At 34.1% G+C, this 18,009-nt stretch overlaps 3 protein-coding genes across 3 annotated transcripts; 2 read left to right on the top strand and 1 right to left on the bottom strand.

Annotated features, from left to right (window-relative positions):
* The first annotated feature begins 76 nt into the window (after nucleotides 1-76).
* On the top strand, nucleotides 77-4,920 carry LOC7475028 (rhodanese-like/PpiC domain-containing protein 12, chloroplastic). Its single transcript, XM_002313228.4, has 8 exons — nucleotides 77-423; nucleotides 541-657; nucleotides 875-969; nucleotides 1,395-1,495; nucleotides 1,612-1,722; nucleotides 2,438-2,546; nucleotides 3,360-3,410; nucleotides 4,530-4,920. Exons 1-8 carry the CDS (start codon nucleotides 198-200, stop codon nucleotides 4,608-4,610), a joined length of 891 nt encoding a protein of 296 aa, XP_002313264.1. The 5' UTR covers nucleotides 77-197; the 3' UTR covers nucleotides 4,611-4,920.
* A 117-nt stretch (nucleotides 4,921-5,037) lies between these two features.
* LOC7475029 (calcium-dependent protein kinase 34) lies at nucleotides 5,038-8,633 on the top strand. Its single transcript, XM_002313229.3, has 8 exons — nucleotides 5,038-6,579; nucleotides 6,731-6,874; nucleotides 6,955-7,107; nucleotides 7,253-7,368; nucleotides 7,457-7,624; nucleotides 7,776-7,903; nucleotides 8,015-8,114; nucleotides 8,206-8,633. Exons 1-8 carry the CDS (start codon nucleotides 5,907-5,909, stop codon nucleotides 8,299-8,301), a joined length of 1,578 nt encoding a protein of 525 aa, XP_002313265.1. The 5' UTR covers nucleotides 5,038-5,906; the 3' UTR covers nucleotides 8,302-8,633.
* A 4,967-nt stretch (nucleotides 8,634-13,600) lies between these two features.
* LOC7475030 (flavonoid 3',5'-hydroxylase 1) lies at nucleotides 13,601-15,779 on the bottom strand. Its single transcript, XM_002313968.4, has 2 exons — nucleotides 14,749-15,779; nucleotides 13,601-14,458 (listed from the first exon to the last, which is right to left on the bottom strand). Exons 1-2 carry the CDS (start codon nucleotides 15,646-15,648, stop codon nucleotides 13,829-13,831), a joined length of 1,530 nt encoding a protein of 509 aa, XP_002314004.3. The 5' UTR covers nucleotides 15,649-15,779; the 3' UTR covers nucleotides 13,601-13,828.
* Between the last annotated feature and the right edge of the window lie 2,230 nt (nucleotides 15,780-18,009).

Genomic DNA, 18,009 nt, shown 5'->3' with positions numbered 1-18,009 from the left:
AGGCCACATCCTGTCAGCATGGGCCTATTATCTCCATGGGCTCATACAATGATCACTGTTTCTTATTCCTTTTCTCCTTCGAACTCATCACTTCCATTGGTGTTGTCGAACCATTACATTGCAGGGTGACACGCACAATTCCCAGTTGTCTTGTCTCTCTAACTCTGAAAGCTTGAAAAAAAGACCATAAGGAAGCAATGTTAAGAGCATCTCACATCCCACCAGTAGCAACACCAGCACTCTCTGCTCTCAAAATCTCTCTGATTCCCGCCCTCTCACTCTCTTCTTCACTTCCTCACCTTTACAAACTCTCTACATTTGCTCCACTTCATAATTTCCTTCCAAAAACAGCACCACCCAATTCATCTCCTATCTCCTTCAAAAGGTTCTTACCAATGTTGGGTCACCACCCTTGTCCCAAAGGTACATCTGGGCAATTCTATCAAAAACCCTATGTTTCTTTTTTCCTAATTTGGTCTGTTAAACATACATAATGGGACTTTGCATCAAAAGTTTTGATTATTTTGTGCTCTGTTTCAGCTTCGTTTAGTTCTGGGAGCGGCACTGGAGGTGGAAGAGAGTTATTGGTGCAGCACTTGCTTGTTAAAGAAGATGACCTCAAGCTTTTGTTGGAGCTTCAACAGAGAATTTCAGGAGGTTAGTCACTATTATACATTTGATGTACGATGCAGAATGTGCTTCTTGAATTGATGTTTTATTTTTATATCAAGATTGCATTGATAATTTATTTGACGATAAAAGGTTTTGTCTTTCTTTGGAAAAAAATAGAAAAGAGTGTGTGCTATGCGGTTTAAACTATTATATAAGATTTATTCTAAAACTCATTTTTTATTGTTCTTTTTTCCATTCTAAGGAGGAGAGGATTTGAGTGACCTTGCAGTGGAATACTCATTATGTCCATCAAAAGAAGAAGGGGGGATGCTTGGCTGGGTTAGAAAAGGGCAAATGGTATGTGGATTGCGATGAAATTCATTTTCATGCGTGTTGAAAATTTTAAATTAATTCCTTAATTCCTGGTTGGTATTTTGTATTCACTAATGGGAGGTTCACCAGGGAACACATGGTTTAACGGGAGTATGGTTTTTTAAGTTGCATTGCTGTTCCATTTCTTGCCAGGAAGGTAGGAGCATGCTGTTAAAATAAGTTTAGTGGTTATATCATAGTTGGTGGCCTCATCTGCAAATTTGGCAAACAAGTCCTGGTACCTTAGGAAGCTCAGGTTTTAATGAACTGCCCAATGAATTCAATGATTTGCCCAAACATTTTAAGTGTAGATGGATGGATTGGCTTTACTCACACTCAAGACACCAAAGATACGAATAACTCAACTTTACCTGGTGACTACTTTGATAATTAATGTTCAAGTGTCACAGGTACCAGAATTTGAGGAAGCTGCTTTTAGTGCCCCTTTGAACAAAGTTGTAAGGTGTAAAACTAAATTTGGGTGGCATTTGTTGCAAGTTATTTCTGAGAGGTATGCTAAAGAATCCTATTCCATTTGATTTCTGTGCCAAAGAGAAGGCAGTATTGGCACCTACTCGTACTTTTCCATGAATTTGTTTCTTTTGAATCTGTAAATTGTGCTACCAGGGAAGAATCTCTACTTGGGGAAATTCAAGCGGATGAGCTCCATGTAAAAATCCAAGATCCTACATTTGCCAAAGAAGCTCAATTGATTGATGTTCGAGAACCTGATGAAGTGTATGCTCTCTTTTTGCATTTTACTCTCCAACTCAAGCAGCCTTTTTTTTTTTCTTTCTGAAATTAAGTTTTATAGATGACTGACATGTCCTCCAAATTCTTGATATTTTTATCCTTCATGATTTTACTGTGTTTATAACTATAGCATTTTCAGTTCGAAATCTTGTTATTATTCTTTGGGTAATGATTTAAATATGAGCAGTTTTTTCCAAGTATTGTGTGGATTTAAGAAGTTATAGGTTGATATTGTACATCCTACAATCATCCATAGTAAATGAAGAATTGTAAGCACTGTTTGCATATTTAGGGATCTTGCGTGAACTTGATTACTTTGCGGTATTTTTTTCTAGAAAAGGATCTAATTCACCAGTCAGTTTAATTAGAGGATTAAGAGGTTTACTTTGTGGATTATACATAGCAGGTCTTCTTGCAATTGTCAACTTGCGAGATAAGGAGTTATGGGTAAATGTTTATAATCCATGAAATTGAGGTTTGTTCTTAAGCCAAAAAATCTGGTTGAGGGGAAGAGAGGCAGCTCTCACCATATCTCCTTGTTGGGTGCATGACAATATGTGTGTTCTAAGATTTTTTGGTATCCTTTTTTTTTTTTTTTTTTTTTTTTTTCTAATTTGCTTTTCATTTCCTTTTTGTTTTGATCCCTTTCCAGTGATTTACATTTTAAGTTTTAACTGCTCTGATCATCTCTACATGATAGGGCCAAAGCTTCATTGCCAGGTTTTGAAGTACTTCCCCTCCGCCAGTTTGGAAGCTGGGGACCAGAAGTTACAACCAAGTTTGATCCTGAAAAGGATACTTATGTTATGGTGCGTATATTTGTCATTTAGTGCATAAAGTTTCCTCTCTATTGTATAATTTTATTTCATACAAATGAAGACATGTTATGATATGAAGCATCTTATCTGTACTGATTTTCCGCTTATATTTAAATAAACAGGGTTTTTTTTCAATTTTTTATGCCCTTTCCTATTGATAAGAGGGAGATTTTTTTTGGCGTATTCACTATTTTTCTTAAGAGCATTGCTGCTAATGGGTGTTCCAAAGTTTATAATGTGATGCATAGCCTATAGTCTGAACCCAGATAGTCACTTTTGTGGTAATCTTGCTGCAGTTTTATATTCTTTTGTATTTTTCTAATGGCCTTGCCATATACTTTATTGATCTTCCTGGAGTGCTGTGACAAATGCCTTTAATTTCAATGGTATGAATTATAGAAAAATCTATTTACTATCACAGCAATTTCTTTTGTTGAGGATGCTTGATAGTATTGCTAAATTATGCCTGTTCTTAGACAATCTCAACTTTTGAGATAGAGCAATTGATCTGGTTAATATCTTTATGCTGTTCGGTTAATTTTCTTCTAATCAGTTTGAACATAGATTTACTTGAATTCTGTGGTTTTTTTATTCTGCCGGACCTTTTATTTGTTTTTTCATCATGTACTATCCATGGCTCATACATTGTATATTTCCCCATGTATTTTAACCATAATTTTTCTTTCTTTGCTATTATATACTTTTCTTTTTCTGGAGTTCCAGTTTTTTTGCAAAAGCAAATCTCTTTGCGGAAGATAAAAGCCACTCCTTTTTTTAGAATGCTAAGTAATGTTTTGTTTCCAGTGTCACCATGGGATGCGGTCACTACAGGTTGCTAAGTGGTTGCAGTCTCAGGTAAACTTTATCTTTTATACTTCTTTTCTTTAGTATCGATAAATAAATTGTTGTAGGGGTTGTGAGCTACCACAAGGAAACAAGCATTGTAATCTTTTTATTTCACTGTGTTCTTTTTAGTATGTTGTGAAGCTTATTTCAGAAGGAAGTATCAAATATCATCTTAGCACTTGATTTTGTCATCTATAAATTTAAGTTGAAATGCCCTGTTGGGAAACGCCATCTTTCAATTTTCGGGGAAAAGAAAGCCATGATAATTTCCTTATCTGATGCTCTGTGTCATCAAATTGGATTTGTGTCACAGCCACCATTATAGCTTGCTTCTGTCTTCCATGAAGTCGTTCTTTATTATGTTTTAGTACTTCCATGCATCATCTTCCTTGAGTTTTAATGCAGCAATGGCAATCTTTCTGCGCCATTCACGGGCATCCTTTGTAGTTTTACACATGAATCTCTATATCTTTAAAGTAACAGTGCATTAAGCAGGCTGTGCTGATTTCCCTGTTTTAAAATCTGTACTATCAAATTAAAGATGAGCTTGGATTTTTCTCATACGTTTTCTGGTCCAATCCCACATCAGTCCATCTTACCAGTCTCTGTGGTCCACAGGTGTCATTCTGTCTGATCACTAGGGTCTGCTTTAGCCCCTACATGCTTTGGTCCCGATCAGTATTTGATTGATCCTGTATTAGACCATGCTGATTTTCCTGTTTAATGCTCTGCATTATTTAGATTGTGTCAGAAGTGTCCATTACAACCCCCTCTTGTAGTCCATAGGAGTGATTCTTCTTCATTTCCTGGGACAACCTTTCATCTTTCCCAAAAAAAAAAAACAGAATAAGAAGCCAGTGATCCTTTTTTTTTTGGTCCAATTGGTTGTTCTGTGTATTTCAGCAAATTTATTACTTTCCTTCCATTTTTTTCTGCACTATCCACAACTCCATGCATTTACATGCTACTCTGTAGTCTGTACGCATTACAGAAGGCATTTTTTCTGAAGAATTGCCCTTGTTATCAACTCCACGGAATTGATTCTTTGACAATTTTTGCACCTAATTTTTTTTTGTTAATGTGGTTCGGATTGTAATCTCACAGTTTCGTTGATTCTTGATTATTCAGGGTTTCAAGAGAGTATTTAATGTGTCCGGGGGCATACATGCATACGCTGTCAGGGTCGATCCATCAATTCCTACGTACTGACAAGCCCATTTTTGTTAATTGAGTTACCTTGCTTCAGTTGTTGCTCTTCTTAAATCGATACTGTTGTGATGTTGTATGCTACAGCAATTGGGGTTTTTTGAGAAAGAACATGAGATAAAAGGGTTCTCCATAGAAAATTTTCTTACAAGTTCTGCAGTTATTCCCCCAAGAAAAGAGAACAGAATGAGTTTGTCTTGTTTCCTGTATCTTATTTGATGTAACTAATACCAGAAATGGAATTTTCCACTCAGAAGATGCCCATACATTTGCCACTGAAGGGCTATGGAATTGAATTAGTTTTCTCCAATAATTTAACAGTAGAGTTGAGAAACATCTATGAAGGAGGACTCCCTCCTTCGACTTTTTTGGAATATGATCTGTTAAAAAGTAAATTATAGTGGGTGTTCATTCAGCTGATAAACACCAGAACCTACGCGATAGTGCGAATGTGGTTAAGTTGTGATGCTTGCGCAGTGTATTTTGATGAAACAGGGGCGTTGGCGTTTAATTAGTAAATTTTGACTTCAAGTTTGCTCTGGTTTCAAGGGGTTGAAACCCCATAACTGTTGTCCCGATCAATAAAACAAAAGGAGGAAGAAGAAGAAAGACAGAAAAGGAATGCATTATGCTGCAAATTATGGCAACCTGGTTTTGTTTTGTTGAAAAGGCCAGTCCAGAGAGAAGCAATCTAATATTTCTGTTTCATATGACCCCTGTTAATAAATTTTCTCTGTATAATTAGGCCAGGGCAATCCTTGAAATACTTGTCACGGCACAGCGAAGAAGAGTTGATAAGTTTGCAGCCTCCTAACAAACGAAAAAAATCCAGCAATCTACTCTCATTGTGGGTTAGTACAGAGGTATCTGTCCCCGCATTTTAGCAAGTGTGCTAACTATGACAATAGCTGTGCGATCTATTAATATCTTCACAATAGGGAATACTAACTGAACTTTAAAAAGAGACAACAAACGGTCATTTAATTTTCCCGGGAAACTCTCTCAACCAACAATGGTTATTTGCTTCCCACTAATTTCAGAACAAGCGCCAAAAATAGACTCATTCAATACACTATGCACACGCCATACCCTAAAATCCCTCACTGTCAATCCTCTTTCAGTCCTTGCACCAAAATCCAACCTGTTTCCACTCATTTTCTCCCTAACATTTTTATGACTCTTTCTAATCCTCTCTTTCCTCACACATCTTCCCTCCCCCCAATCAAAAAAAATTAAGGGACTCTCTCCTTAATCCACCACTACCACCGTCGCCGCCACCCATTTTGTTTCCCTTCCACAATGGGCAACTGTTGCTCCAGAGGTGGTGCCCAGGATGCCTCAGCTAACAAGGACGACACCACCGAGGGTACTAATCGTACCAATGGTCAGCTGGACGCTCCCTCCACCACCCCACCTTCACCCCCTCCAGGAGCTTCCCCTAAGCCTGCCAAGGTTACCCCTATTGGACCTGTCTTAGGCCGTCCGATGGAAGATGCAAAATCCATTTACACCATTGGAAAAGAACTTGGTAGGGGACAATTCGGTATCACACATTTGTGTACTAACAAGGTCACTGGCGAGCAATTCGCATGCAAAACAATAGCCAAGAGAAAGCTTGTTAACAAGGAGGATGTGGAGGATGTTAGGAGGGAGGTTCAGATTATGCACCATTTAACGGGTCAGCCTAATATTGTGGAACTCAAGGGAGCCTACGAGGATAAACATTCGGTTCATTTGGTGATGGAGTTATGTGCTGGAGGAGAGCTCTTCGATCGCATTATTGCCAAAGGTCATTATACGGAGCGTGCTGCAGCTTCTCTGCTTAGGACCATTGTTCAAATTGTGCACACCTGCCATTCCATGGGAGTCATCCATAGGGATCTCAAGCCGGAAAATTTCCTTTTGCTCAACAAACATGAGAACTCCCCACTCAAGGCTACCGATTTTGGCCTTTCTGTGTTCTACAAGTCAGGTTGCAATCCTATTCATGATACCTTCTTTCTCATTTTTTTCCTCTCCAGAATATCGACCGAACCATGAATGAAGAAAGGCATGGGAGAATAGCAGGCATGTCATTGGTACAGGTGTTAACAACGGGTTTTTTTTTCTTTCCTTCCTGACAGGAGAAGTATTCAAAGACATTGTTGGGAGTGCATATTACATTGCACCTGAAGTCTTGAAGAGAAGATATGGACCAGAAGCTGATATATGGAGTGTTGGGGTCATGCTGTATATTCTTCTAAGTGGTGTTCCTCCTTTTTGGGCAGGTAAATCTTGCTTTACCAATTTTCTCTTCTAATCATAGATGGTATCAATGAGATTTTTTATGCTAATGTTAACCTGGCAGAATCGGAACACGGGATATTCAATGCAATCCTACGCTGCCATATTGATTTTACTAGTGATCCTTGGCCTTCAATATCACCTCAAGCAAAAGATCTTGTTCGGAAGATGCTAGCTTCAGACCCCAAGCAAAGGATGACTGCCATCCAGGTTCTCAGTAAGTGCGCTTTAGCTCTACCATCTTCAAATTATATGCAGTAGTGATTTCACAAGACATCCAGTTTTTAATAATGCAAGGATATTATTCACCCATCAGCAACTATTGAGCAGGTTTCTGATTTAGTGTGTTTGGTTTTCATTAGGTCATCCATGGATTAAGGAGGATGGAGAAGCTCCTGATACTCCTCTTGACAATGCAGTGTTGAGTAGGCTCAAACAATTCAAAGCAATGAATAACTTCAAGAAAGTTGCTCTAAGGGTACTGCAAAATTTCACCATTTTGAAATAAATTAAACATGTGTTGCACGAACTTGTGCTTATCTTTCCCTCTTCACAAATGGGATTAGGTCATTGCTGGCTGTCTATCAGAGGAAGAAATCATGGGATTGAAGGAAATGTTCAAGGGCATGGACACTGACAACAGTGGTACCATAACACTTGAAGAGCTGAAACAAGGACTTGCTAAGCAAGGGACAAAACTGTCTGAATATGAAGTTAAACAATTGATGGAAGCTGTAAGTTCTAGTCCATCTCGATGCATAAGATCAAAACATCATGTTGGAGAAGATATATAGTCGTGCAAAATTCTGAATTCTTTTATATATCTTCAGAATCTGTTAATAATTTCTCTGTTGTTTTTCTTCCTCCTATTTCCTCCATAAACAGGCTGATGCAGATGGCAATGGGACCATAGACTATGACGAATTCATCACAGCAACAATGCATATGAACAGAATGGATAGAGAAGAGCATCTTTACACTGCCTTCCAACACTTCGATAAAGATAATAGCGGGTAATAACATTAAAAAAATATGAAATTTGCTCCATTAAATTTTACATCAGTTTAGCAACCTTGGTAATCAAATACAAATGCTCATTTTTATAAACTTGTGCATATACGTAGGTACATTACAACTGAAGAGCTAGAGCAAGCTCTGCGCGAATTTGGCATGCATGATGGAAGGGACATAAAGGAAATCATTTCTGAAGTAGATGCAGATAATGTAAGCACCAAATTAAATTTTAGTCAATAGCTTTAATCCTATATTGTATTTTCAGTTTGTGATGACAAAATCCTGAATATTATTTTCTCAGGATGGCCGAATCAACTACGATGAATTTGTGGCAATGATGAGAAAAGGAAACCCCGAAGCCAATCCAAAGAAACGGCGTAATGATGTATTTGTTTGAGTTTGTAGAGGGTGAATGGCAGGGAAAACAGAAGTACTATATAAGTTTGTTTTCTTTAAATGGGAGGGGAAGCTGTAGGATATGCAGAAGCAGCCAGCAGAAATTTGGTAGTTCAATGTGGATGTATACCTGTGAAATGAGTGTGCTATTGTCTCTCTCATCTCTAAACATTGTAACTATTCAAAATGAGTCATTGCTTACAAAATATTTAGGGAAGTAAAGGGTGCATTTTGTTTTTCATTGTATTTGTTCTTCTCCAGTTTAGGAATGTATCTTGTGATTCTGATTGCTATAGACTTACTAACAAGAAATTTGATGTTGTTTTTAGGAAATGATCTTTGTTCTTTTGGTAGAATTTATGCTTCCCCTTTTCTCTTTAGCACAAGATTCTTTTTGCGACAATTCGGATTAAGAGATGAATAGAAGACATGCAGAAATTATAAATATATACACAAACAATTGGCAGAAATTCAAAGAACATCATTTTTCATTCTTTACAGTAAAACTCAGCTGAATCTTTGGTACAATTTGAGCAGTTCCAATTTCAAAAATCCTTATGCATTCATATCCTATTTCGAATTCATAAATCCTGTTTCCCCTTGTTCACAGTGAATCAACAGCACAGCATCTTCAATCCATTAGAAAGGAGAGATTAGTGATATCAAAACTCAGCGTTGTTAGAGATCCATAAGTTGTGGTTGTGCGTGCATTGCATATATGCAGAAGGGAACCCGCCAGTATTGACACGATTTAAAAAGCTTTGAAGAACTTTTAGGACTAAATGAAAGGTTTGACCCCCCCAAGCTATCACCTGCGTGCTGTGCCGACAATCTTTGTTTTTCTGTTCAGCTACACAATCACGGTACACGGTTTTATTTTTCTTGAACCGTTGGAAATAATTATTAGTCAGTTTTTTTCTTAATCAAACCGTATTAATTTAGAAATACACCAGGCTCAGTGTCCGTGCTTCGCCGTTGGAAATAATAATGTTAATGCACTGCACGTATATTTTTTATAAAAAAAATATATATAACTCGGATTATAGATTTGAATGGTTCTAATAAATTAATTTTACTTAAACTAGATAAAAAACTAGAAAACAATAATAGATAAATCAAATTTAAAAAGAAAAGAGAATAGAAAAAAACCCGAGAAAAAAATTATTTTTCTCAAAAACAAACAAACTATAATCTCAATTCATAGCCCGTTAAATACAAAAGAACAAAATAAGATAAAAAATGACATAAAAATAGGTCCTCGTTAACTCGAGTTAACATATTGAACCTGTAACCTTGCTAATCAGGGTTGAGCCAACCCAGAATATCCTGTCAAACCTGCAACCTAAATCATGATATTGAAATAACTTAATAAAAAAAATAAAAAGAATTATAAATATTTTAAAAAAACTCAAGTTAACTTTTCAAACTGGTGAACCAAGTCATTAGATTCAAAGAACCATAAAGTATAATTCTTAATCAATCAAATATTGAAGGATGAAATTGAAAAAAAATAATTTTAATTATATAAAAGAATTTTAAAAAATAGCAATAAAAATAACGAGGATTAAAATTGAAATAAAAAATAAATTTTATATTTGATTGAAGGGTAAAATTGAAAAGAAAAGTCAATTTAGCAAAAGGACCCAAAAAAACTTAAAAGAATGAGGATATAAATTGATATAAAAATTTAATATAAATTTTTGATTGAAGGATAAAATTGAAAAGAATAATAACATTTACAAAAAAACCAAGAAAAAAAATCAAAATCAAAACAATGAGGAACGAATTGGAAAACATAATACTATCAATTTGGATTGAATGATAAAATTAAAAATCAACTAAACTTTTAAAAAAGGGGCAAAGAAAAAAAAACTAGAAATCAAAAGAATGAGGACTAAATTGAAAAAAAATAGTATATAGCAAATTGCGATGGAATGACGAAAGTGAAAACAAATAAAACTTCTATAAAAGAGACAATAAAAAAAAATTTAAATCAAAAGAAGAATGATTGAAGTTGAAATACCAGTAACAAACAGGGTTAATCTGCATTTTTTAGGAGATAAGAGAGAAAAAAAAAAAAAAGTTCATCGGTGACAAATAGGAGCACCAATGTTGACACACACCGCTCTACATAAAAAGGGACACAATGGTGCTTCTAATGACATGATGGAAGGGTATTTTTTTGAACTCTGTAAAAAGTGTAAATGCCTTCCAAGCACTAAGGAGCGCATTTATATGCTGTACTTTTTTTTTAATTATTTTTATATTTAATTAATTATCAAATTGCTCCTAAGGTAATTTAATAATAATGAAAAAAAACATTGTAAGAAGATGGAAAAGCTCCTTAACTCTAGTTTTAAATTTTTTATTTTTAAGAACATTTTAATTGTTTCACTTTTTATTTTTTACATTTGATCAAATACTAAATTATCTCTTAGCTGATATTACAATAAGAGAAAAAAAAACATTTTGCAAATATGAAAATGTCATTTGATGTTAATTTTTTTTTTTTTCAAGGATATTTTGGTAGTTTCATGTTGTAATTAAAATAAAAGATATATATATTCTTGATTAATTTAATAATAACTAATAAGCTCTGTAAAAAAATTTCAATGCATTTAAAAGATGTGTTTTTTTTGTAAGAGAAAAGGCTAAATTATCATTATATTGTTGTAGTAAACAATGTCCCTTAATAATTCATAGATACAATGTTTCTACAAGTCCAAAAAGTTTCTTTAAATAATAATAATAATATGAGATGCCTTGATTACAAGATTGTTACGTGTAAGAGGAAAAGTGAAAATAGTTTAATGAAATTACTAAATTGACCAAGTAATCAATCCAATCCAGAGAGAGAGGGCAGGGCAGGGCAGGCAGAAGACAATTATGCCAATTTCATCAATCAATCATTAATCACCAGCATTTATAATATATAGTATGTAAAATAAAAATATAATGTTATGTGCTTTGTTTTCATCGATGCGTCCATTATCGAAGTTAATTTTTTTATATTAAAATATAAATATATTTGTGTTTGAAGAGAGATATTAGCAGAGTACTTTTAATAATAAAAAATCCACGTCATGATCATGACCTCTAATTAATTTGTTATATATGCACTTAAATGAAATAAAAGTTGATATTATAAGTTCCATTGAATATAATAAGATGCATACATTGAATATTTTAATTATCAAGTGTTGCTCAGCAAGAAAGCAAGAAAAATTAATTAAATATTAAGTTATTTATTTTAAGGTGCTTTCAAATGTTCATTGCAGTATAAGAGTTGGAATATCTAAGCCGTTAAAAATAGTCCAAGCCACGAGATAAGGTGAGGCTGATTGAATTGATCAAGACACGTGTTTTTAAAAATATCTCTATTAACCCCTTTATATAGAATAATATAATATAAATCCTAATTGATATTTGAATATTAAAACTGAATGTAATCTAATTGTTGATTAAAAAAAAAATATTCATTCAAATCTATACCATATAATGAAAAGATATATTTTGGATAGAATTTCTTCTTATAGTTTCCCTTGTATAACAAACGGTAATTCTAAAATAAAATAATAATAATAATTAAACCAAGTCAAAATAATTATTCTAGAAACTAAAATTCTATTTGTTTTTGCGTTTTATAATTTTTTTTTAAAAAAAAAAATCAAAACATTAATTACTACCAAGTTGGAAAAAAATAAAACATGACAGAACAAAAATAACTAAAAGCTCTCAAATATAACTTTTTATAGCATAGGTTTGTTATAAATAATCTTTACTTAAATCAATTAAAATATCATATCATAAGTCTCGATTTAAAATGTAAATTGAATATTGTTTTGATAGGTTATAAAATCAAGAAAAGAATCTCTTATACTAGATTAAACTATATCGACCCATATTAAGGACATTCAAGTTTTCAAACATTTATAATGATATAAAAGTTATATTAATTGTATATTATTTTACTCTTTTTTTTTTTACAAAATTATGAAATTAAGTCTTACAATAATATTTCTTTAAAAAATGATCAACGATTAAGAGTTCAAAATTCAACATGAATTAAGAAAACAAATACACCATATTTTTTAAAATTTATTTTACTTTTTTATTTTAGTTCCAGGATAAAAATTAATTATATACAAATACTCTACTTGAAACAAATAACACATCAAACGGCATAACCTTCCGAGCCAGCTGCACAACCTACAAAATGATTATCGTACAACAAAATCCCGACTTCATCAGTTGTTTGTCTTTTTTTAAAAAAAGCTTTTTGGAATTTTTGTTTTGATGATGTGATGCCACGTAGAATAAACCATTTTTGTTTTGTGGCCTTAAGAACCTTATCCGAAAAAACCTTATCTAGGAAATCTCAACTTTTAAATCCCATGTGGGACCCAATTTTATTTCACTGGTCCTGCTTCTTTCGATGAAAATCAACTCGTTGATTTTTTTCTTTTATATGATTGAGAGATTTTTGTTTTTGTCGTCACGCCGTTTTTTTTTTTAATTTTTAATTTTTGTTTTAAAAAACTAATTCACTTTCTCCGCTCAATTATATAAACAAAAGTGTTTTAGTTACTTCTCTATAATAATCAAAATAAAGATATTGGTAACTTTGAATTATAATACATGTAGGATTGCAGTCGGGTCCTTTTCAAAATACTTTTTATTTAGAAATATATTAAAATAATATTTTTTATTTTTAAAAAATTATTTTTAATATAAACACATAATTTTTTTTTTTAAGATTAACAGTCTGAAATTAATTACCATGATGACTTGTAATACTCCTAATTTGATGGGAGTTAAATCACAAATAATATATTAATCCTTAAGAGCTCAACAACGCTGTGCTATGAAGTCAAACCAGTTAAATATACGTACACACGTAAGGGTTGAAAGGACGTGGAATCTCTCAGACCCATGAAGTAGTATCTTTTTTCAAAGGAAAAGAAGACAAACAAATCTAAACTCACAGAGAATGATTATTACAAGGTTCGAAGGTCCACCTTACAATACTCAATATTTTCAGTTTCTGTCAAATTTTGTTATCCTCTCGAAGGCTTAAGATTTCAATATGGTAATGATATTAGATTCATATTTTAAGGCATGAAACTCAAGAATATTATATGTCATATGAACCAATTCAACTATTCTCTATTTTCGAGGCGTGGGTGTATCTCATGAGTGTATTTATTTTCCTTCCAATCATAATTAAAGAGTGGCCCGAGTCTAAACAGATAAAAATCATAAATTATCAAATACATAAAAAAAAACTAAAAGAGGCAAGAAACGAGAGAGAGCTCGAGGATAATTTTATTTAATCCCGCAACGTGGTAATGAAACGTACACGGGCGCTACTTGTACCAAACTGATCACAAATAACTCAATATTAAGGAATGATCCAAGGCTTCCATTAAGCCAACTAACAACGTACATAAAGATTACCAGCAGACAACCAAAAAACATGAATACTCATTATTTGATAAACACAGAAACCTTGATAGATGCATAGATCCTTAAGCAAGATATGCGTTAGGTTCCAGGCGTGGAGTAACCATGGCGGAAAGGGGAACTGCCTTCTGCAATGCAAGACCAAAGACCTCATCCATGTTGAGCTCAACATCTTTTGGCAATTTCCAATCAAAAGAGTGTACCAATGTGCCTAAAATGTACTGTACTAGCACAATCCCCATTCTAGTCCCAGCACAAATTCTTCTTCCAGCTCCAAATGGAATTAGCTCAAAATCATTTCCTTGAGGGTTGATTTTCGCATATTTCTCACTAAAAAATCTCTCAGGAGTAAAGTCTAGTGGATTGTCCCATACATCAGGATCCCTCCCTATTGCCCAGATGTTGACACTCAGTCTAGTGCCTTTGGGGATATAGTATCCATTCACTTCACATGCTTGGTCTGCTATCCTGGGTAGGTTTAGAGGTGTAGATGGGTGTTTTCGGAATGTTTCTTTGCATATGGCTTGCAGGTAGGGAAGTTTTGGTATGTCAGATTCCTCTAGTCGCCGATTTCGACCAATGACTTGATCCATCTCATCCTGAGCTTGTTTAAGGATGCGAGGGTTTTTCAACATCTCAGCAAGTGACCATTCGATTATGCTCGAGGAAGTGTCAGTGCCGGCTGTGAATAAGTTCTTCCAAAATAAAACAAAAGCGGATGTAAGTAACGATCTAATAATATATTTTCTTCGTGGAACATTTTGATGTATTATTGATTCGGACTCCATCTCTTCGCATACAATATCGCACATATATATATATATATATATATATATATATATATATATATATATATATATATATATATATATAAAACAAAAAACCGTGCATGCATGGTAGATCATGTGCAATTTATATGTATAAGCACAGAATCTAGCTAGGTACGTAATTTGTAATTAAAATGAGACGGGAGAGTGAGACATACCAAAAGAAGAGCCTTGATGTTGGTAAAGCTAAGCTTCTCACCATCCAAATTTTCTTGGTTAGCCATGAGAACGTCCAGAAAATCCGGCTTTCCCTTGCGTTCATGAGCCGTTGCAATATGCTCCTCCATCATTTTTGTCAGTAACACATCAAACCTTCGATGTAATCTCTTCATCCCACGTTCAATTCCTTGCAAATCCATCCAAGCAACCGACGGTATATAATCGCCAACATTGAATAATCCTGCGCTTGTCATGAGCTCCACTACCATGTCCTTGAACTCATTAGACTCTGAACCTTTAGTAACAAACACACGACGACTAAGTATAATTTGGCCTATCATATTTGCCATGGCATAGGTCAACATTTCTGGCACCACCACAGGTTCGCCTTTTCGGCTAGCCTCGCACATGGCTCGAAGCATGTGCCCTAGCTCGGATACTCGGACATGAGCCCAATCCTCTAGAGCCTTACCACCTAGCATGTGTAGGTTGCTTAATTTGCGCAACAATTTCCACCTTGGTCCATAATCTGCAAAGACCATGTCTTGTGCATTATAGGCTAAATGAGTTGCACCTGCATTTGGGGGACGGTTTGAGAAATTTAGATCAAGGGTTTTGAGGAAGGCTCGAGCTGCGTCTGGGGTGGAGGCCACAACCATGTTACAAGTGCCCATTTTTAAGTACATGACGGGGCCGTATTGTTTGGCCATTTTGGCTAAGGCGGCATGGGGCATGGCTCCTAGGACGGGAATAGCACCAATGATCGGCCACCCTCGGGGGCCTGGAGGCAGTTGACGGGTGGACAGTTTTCTTATCAAACAGCGAGTAAGAAGGTAGTTAATAAAGAAGAAGAGAGCCGCCATGGTGAGTTCCCAGAGAAGGACCATGTTTAAGGCCATGGCGTGAGATGGTGCAAAAGCAACACCAGCTTAATAACTAGTTACCACTAGTGATTAATACGTATGATCATATGCATGGTTTGCGAAGCAGTAATTGATTTATATAACGATCCGCGCGCGCAACCTTGAGGGTGGGTGAGCTCGGGCACGCGGGGTTGAGCCTTCCACCTCAAATTCCCGACCAACCAGCTGCGTTGGGACAGGTGCAGAAGCTATTATTTTTTATTTTTTTTGTCACATGAAAAGAAAAAAGCAAAATGGGTTAGGTCGGGCACGTGAGGCTGAGCCTTCCACCTCAAATTCCTGACCAACCAGATGCGTTTGACACAAATGCAGCAACTGTTAATTTTCTGCAAGTTTTTTCTTTCTCGCATGAAAAGAAAAAATCAAAATTCTCATCCGTCTTTTAGCAATATGTGAACGTAAATACAATTTATTTTTTATCATGCAGAGAAAAGTCTCGAACACAAGATTTATAAAAAGAGCTAGAGACGTACATTAGTTTTAATTGAACTAAGCATATATAATAAAGGCTGAAAAGATTTATCTCTTGATGATGGAGTTAAAATAAAATCGAAACTTTAAATGTATTGAATGTTATTAATTAATATAGTCTCTTATAATTACGTTTACCAGACAGCCTTGTGTGCATTTAATTAGTGGTGTTACAGTAAAACAAAACATTAATTAATTGCAAGTTATAAAAAATCGAGAGAATATTGCATTTGCATTGACTGAAAATTATATCATAATATATAATTAATTAAGAAGATACCAACTTTTTTGGCTTGAATGAATTTCCCACTGAGCTAAAAAACAATAGTATTTGTTTCCGTAAGGTACTATGCTTTGTCCATATTTTACTTTTTAAGGAAAAGAAAATCAGCTACGTACCTACACATGTACTTAGATGGTAAGATATATACTTCTTCGAAAATAATAACATACTTTAAGATGAATAGTTTCATATATTTTTTAGATTACAGTTACCTGCTTCTTCCAACTTCCAACTAGAGTTATAGGGAAGTTATAGGCGTAGTTATCGAAATCAATCCGGGTTCACCCGGTTAAGGGATCGGATTTTTAATTTTATAAATCAACCCGGGTTAATCTGAAAAAATTAAAAAAAAATATTTAAAATTTTAAAATTTCATATAAAAAAATTAAAAAATAATTAATGTGAATATATGGTATATATGTTTTAAATAATGAAGTTTAAAGGATAATATTTTAAAAATAATTAAATAAATATAATTTTCAATCTCGTGTTATTATAAAGATAGTATTTATTTAAATTTAAAAGATACGGTAGATTCAAGAAATCAAACTGCTAATTAATTAATACGAGACCAAACTATCTAAAATAAAATACACACTCACACACAGCAAGCATGAATCGTTTCACTAGTGACCCCAGACAGCGAAAGGAGAAGGGTTTTTCTTAGATTAATACTCAAAGCAATTGACCAGAGCAAAGCAAATTAAGCGGCGATGGCTGGTTTTCTCCAAAACAAATCATGCACGTTACGACGTTACATTGCATTCTTCTCTGACACACTCCACGCTTACATATTATTTTCTGAATTTATCATGTAGTCTGTTCGCCCTCACCGTCTCTTTTGAATTTAAATAAATATCATATTTATCGCGGTTTAAAAATAAATAAATAGTGTATTTTCATTTATTTTTAAAACTAAAAATTTAAAAATAACTTTTAATAGAATTATATCTTCCATGTTGTTTATTTAGAGAGACGCGTAGCATCTTATATTTTTTAATAAAATATTGCTGTTAATATTTGTGAAAGCATATTTTCTCTCTTGCTCTCTCGTAGCAATTTTCTCTCTCGAATTAAACTTGATTTTCTCTTGGTGCAAAGAGACAATAGCTGTTCACACAGCAGCCCATTATAATAACATAAAAATTATATGATTCTTAGATTATGTCTGGGCGAGGTGAAACTGTGTTTCTAAAAAATTTAAAAAAAAATTTTTGTTAAAATTTAATATGTTTTGTATGTTTTACATCGTTTTAATATACTGATGTTAAAAATAATTTTTAAAAAATAAAAAAATATCATTAACATACATTTCAACACAAAAAATTATTTAAAAAACAACCATAACTACCTTATCAAATACTCTCTTAGTAAGTAATAACAGGAGCTTAGCTAGCCATGGCATGTGAGGTCGAGGTCGCCCTGGATTTCCAGCTAACTAGCTTCTAGAGAAGAATAGCAAGGACGAGACTCGTCCACGTCGTCAGTTAATGGAATATAGTAAAATTGTTGCATTAATTTATTATGAAGAGCTGTGAATTGTGATTATGACACGTCAGAATAGTAAAAAAATGTTGCATTAA

The sequence above is a fragment of the Populus trichocarpa genome, chromosome 9, assembly GCF_000002775.5.
Source record: "Populus trichocarpa isolate Nisqually-1 chromosome 9, P.trichocarpa_v4.1, whole genome shotgun sequence".
NCBI lineage: Eukaryota > Viridiplantae > Streptophyta > Magnoliopsida > Malpighiales > Salicaceae > Populus > Populus trichocarpa.
The sequence above is the reverse complement of the archived record's forward strand: the minus strand, read 5'-3'. Positions and strand labels throughout refer to the sequence as shown.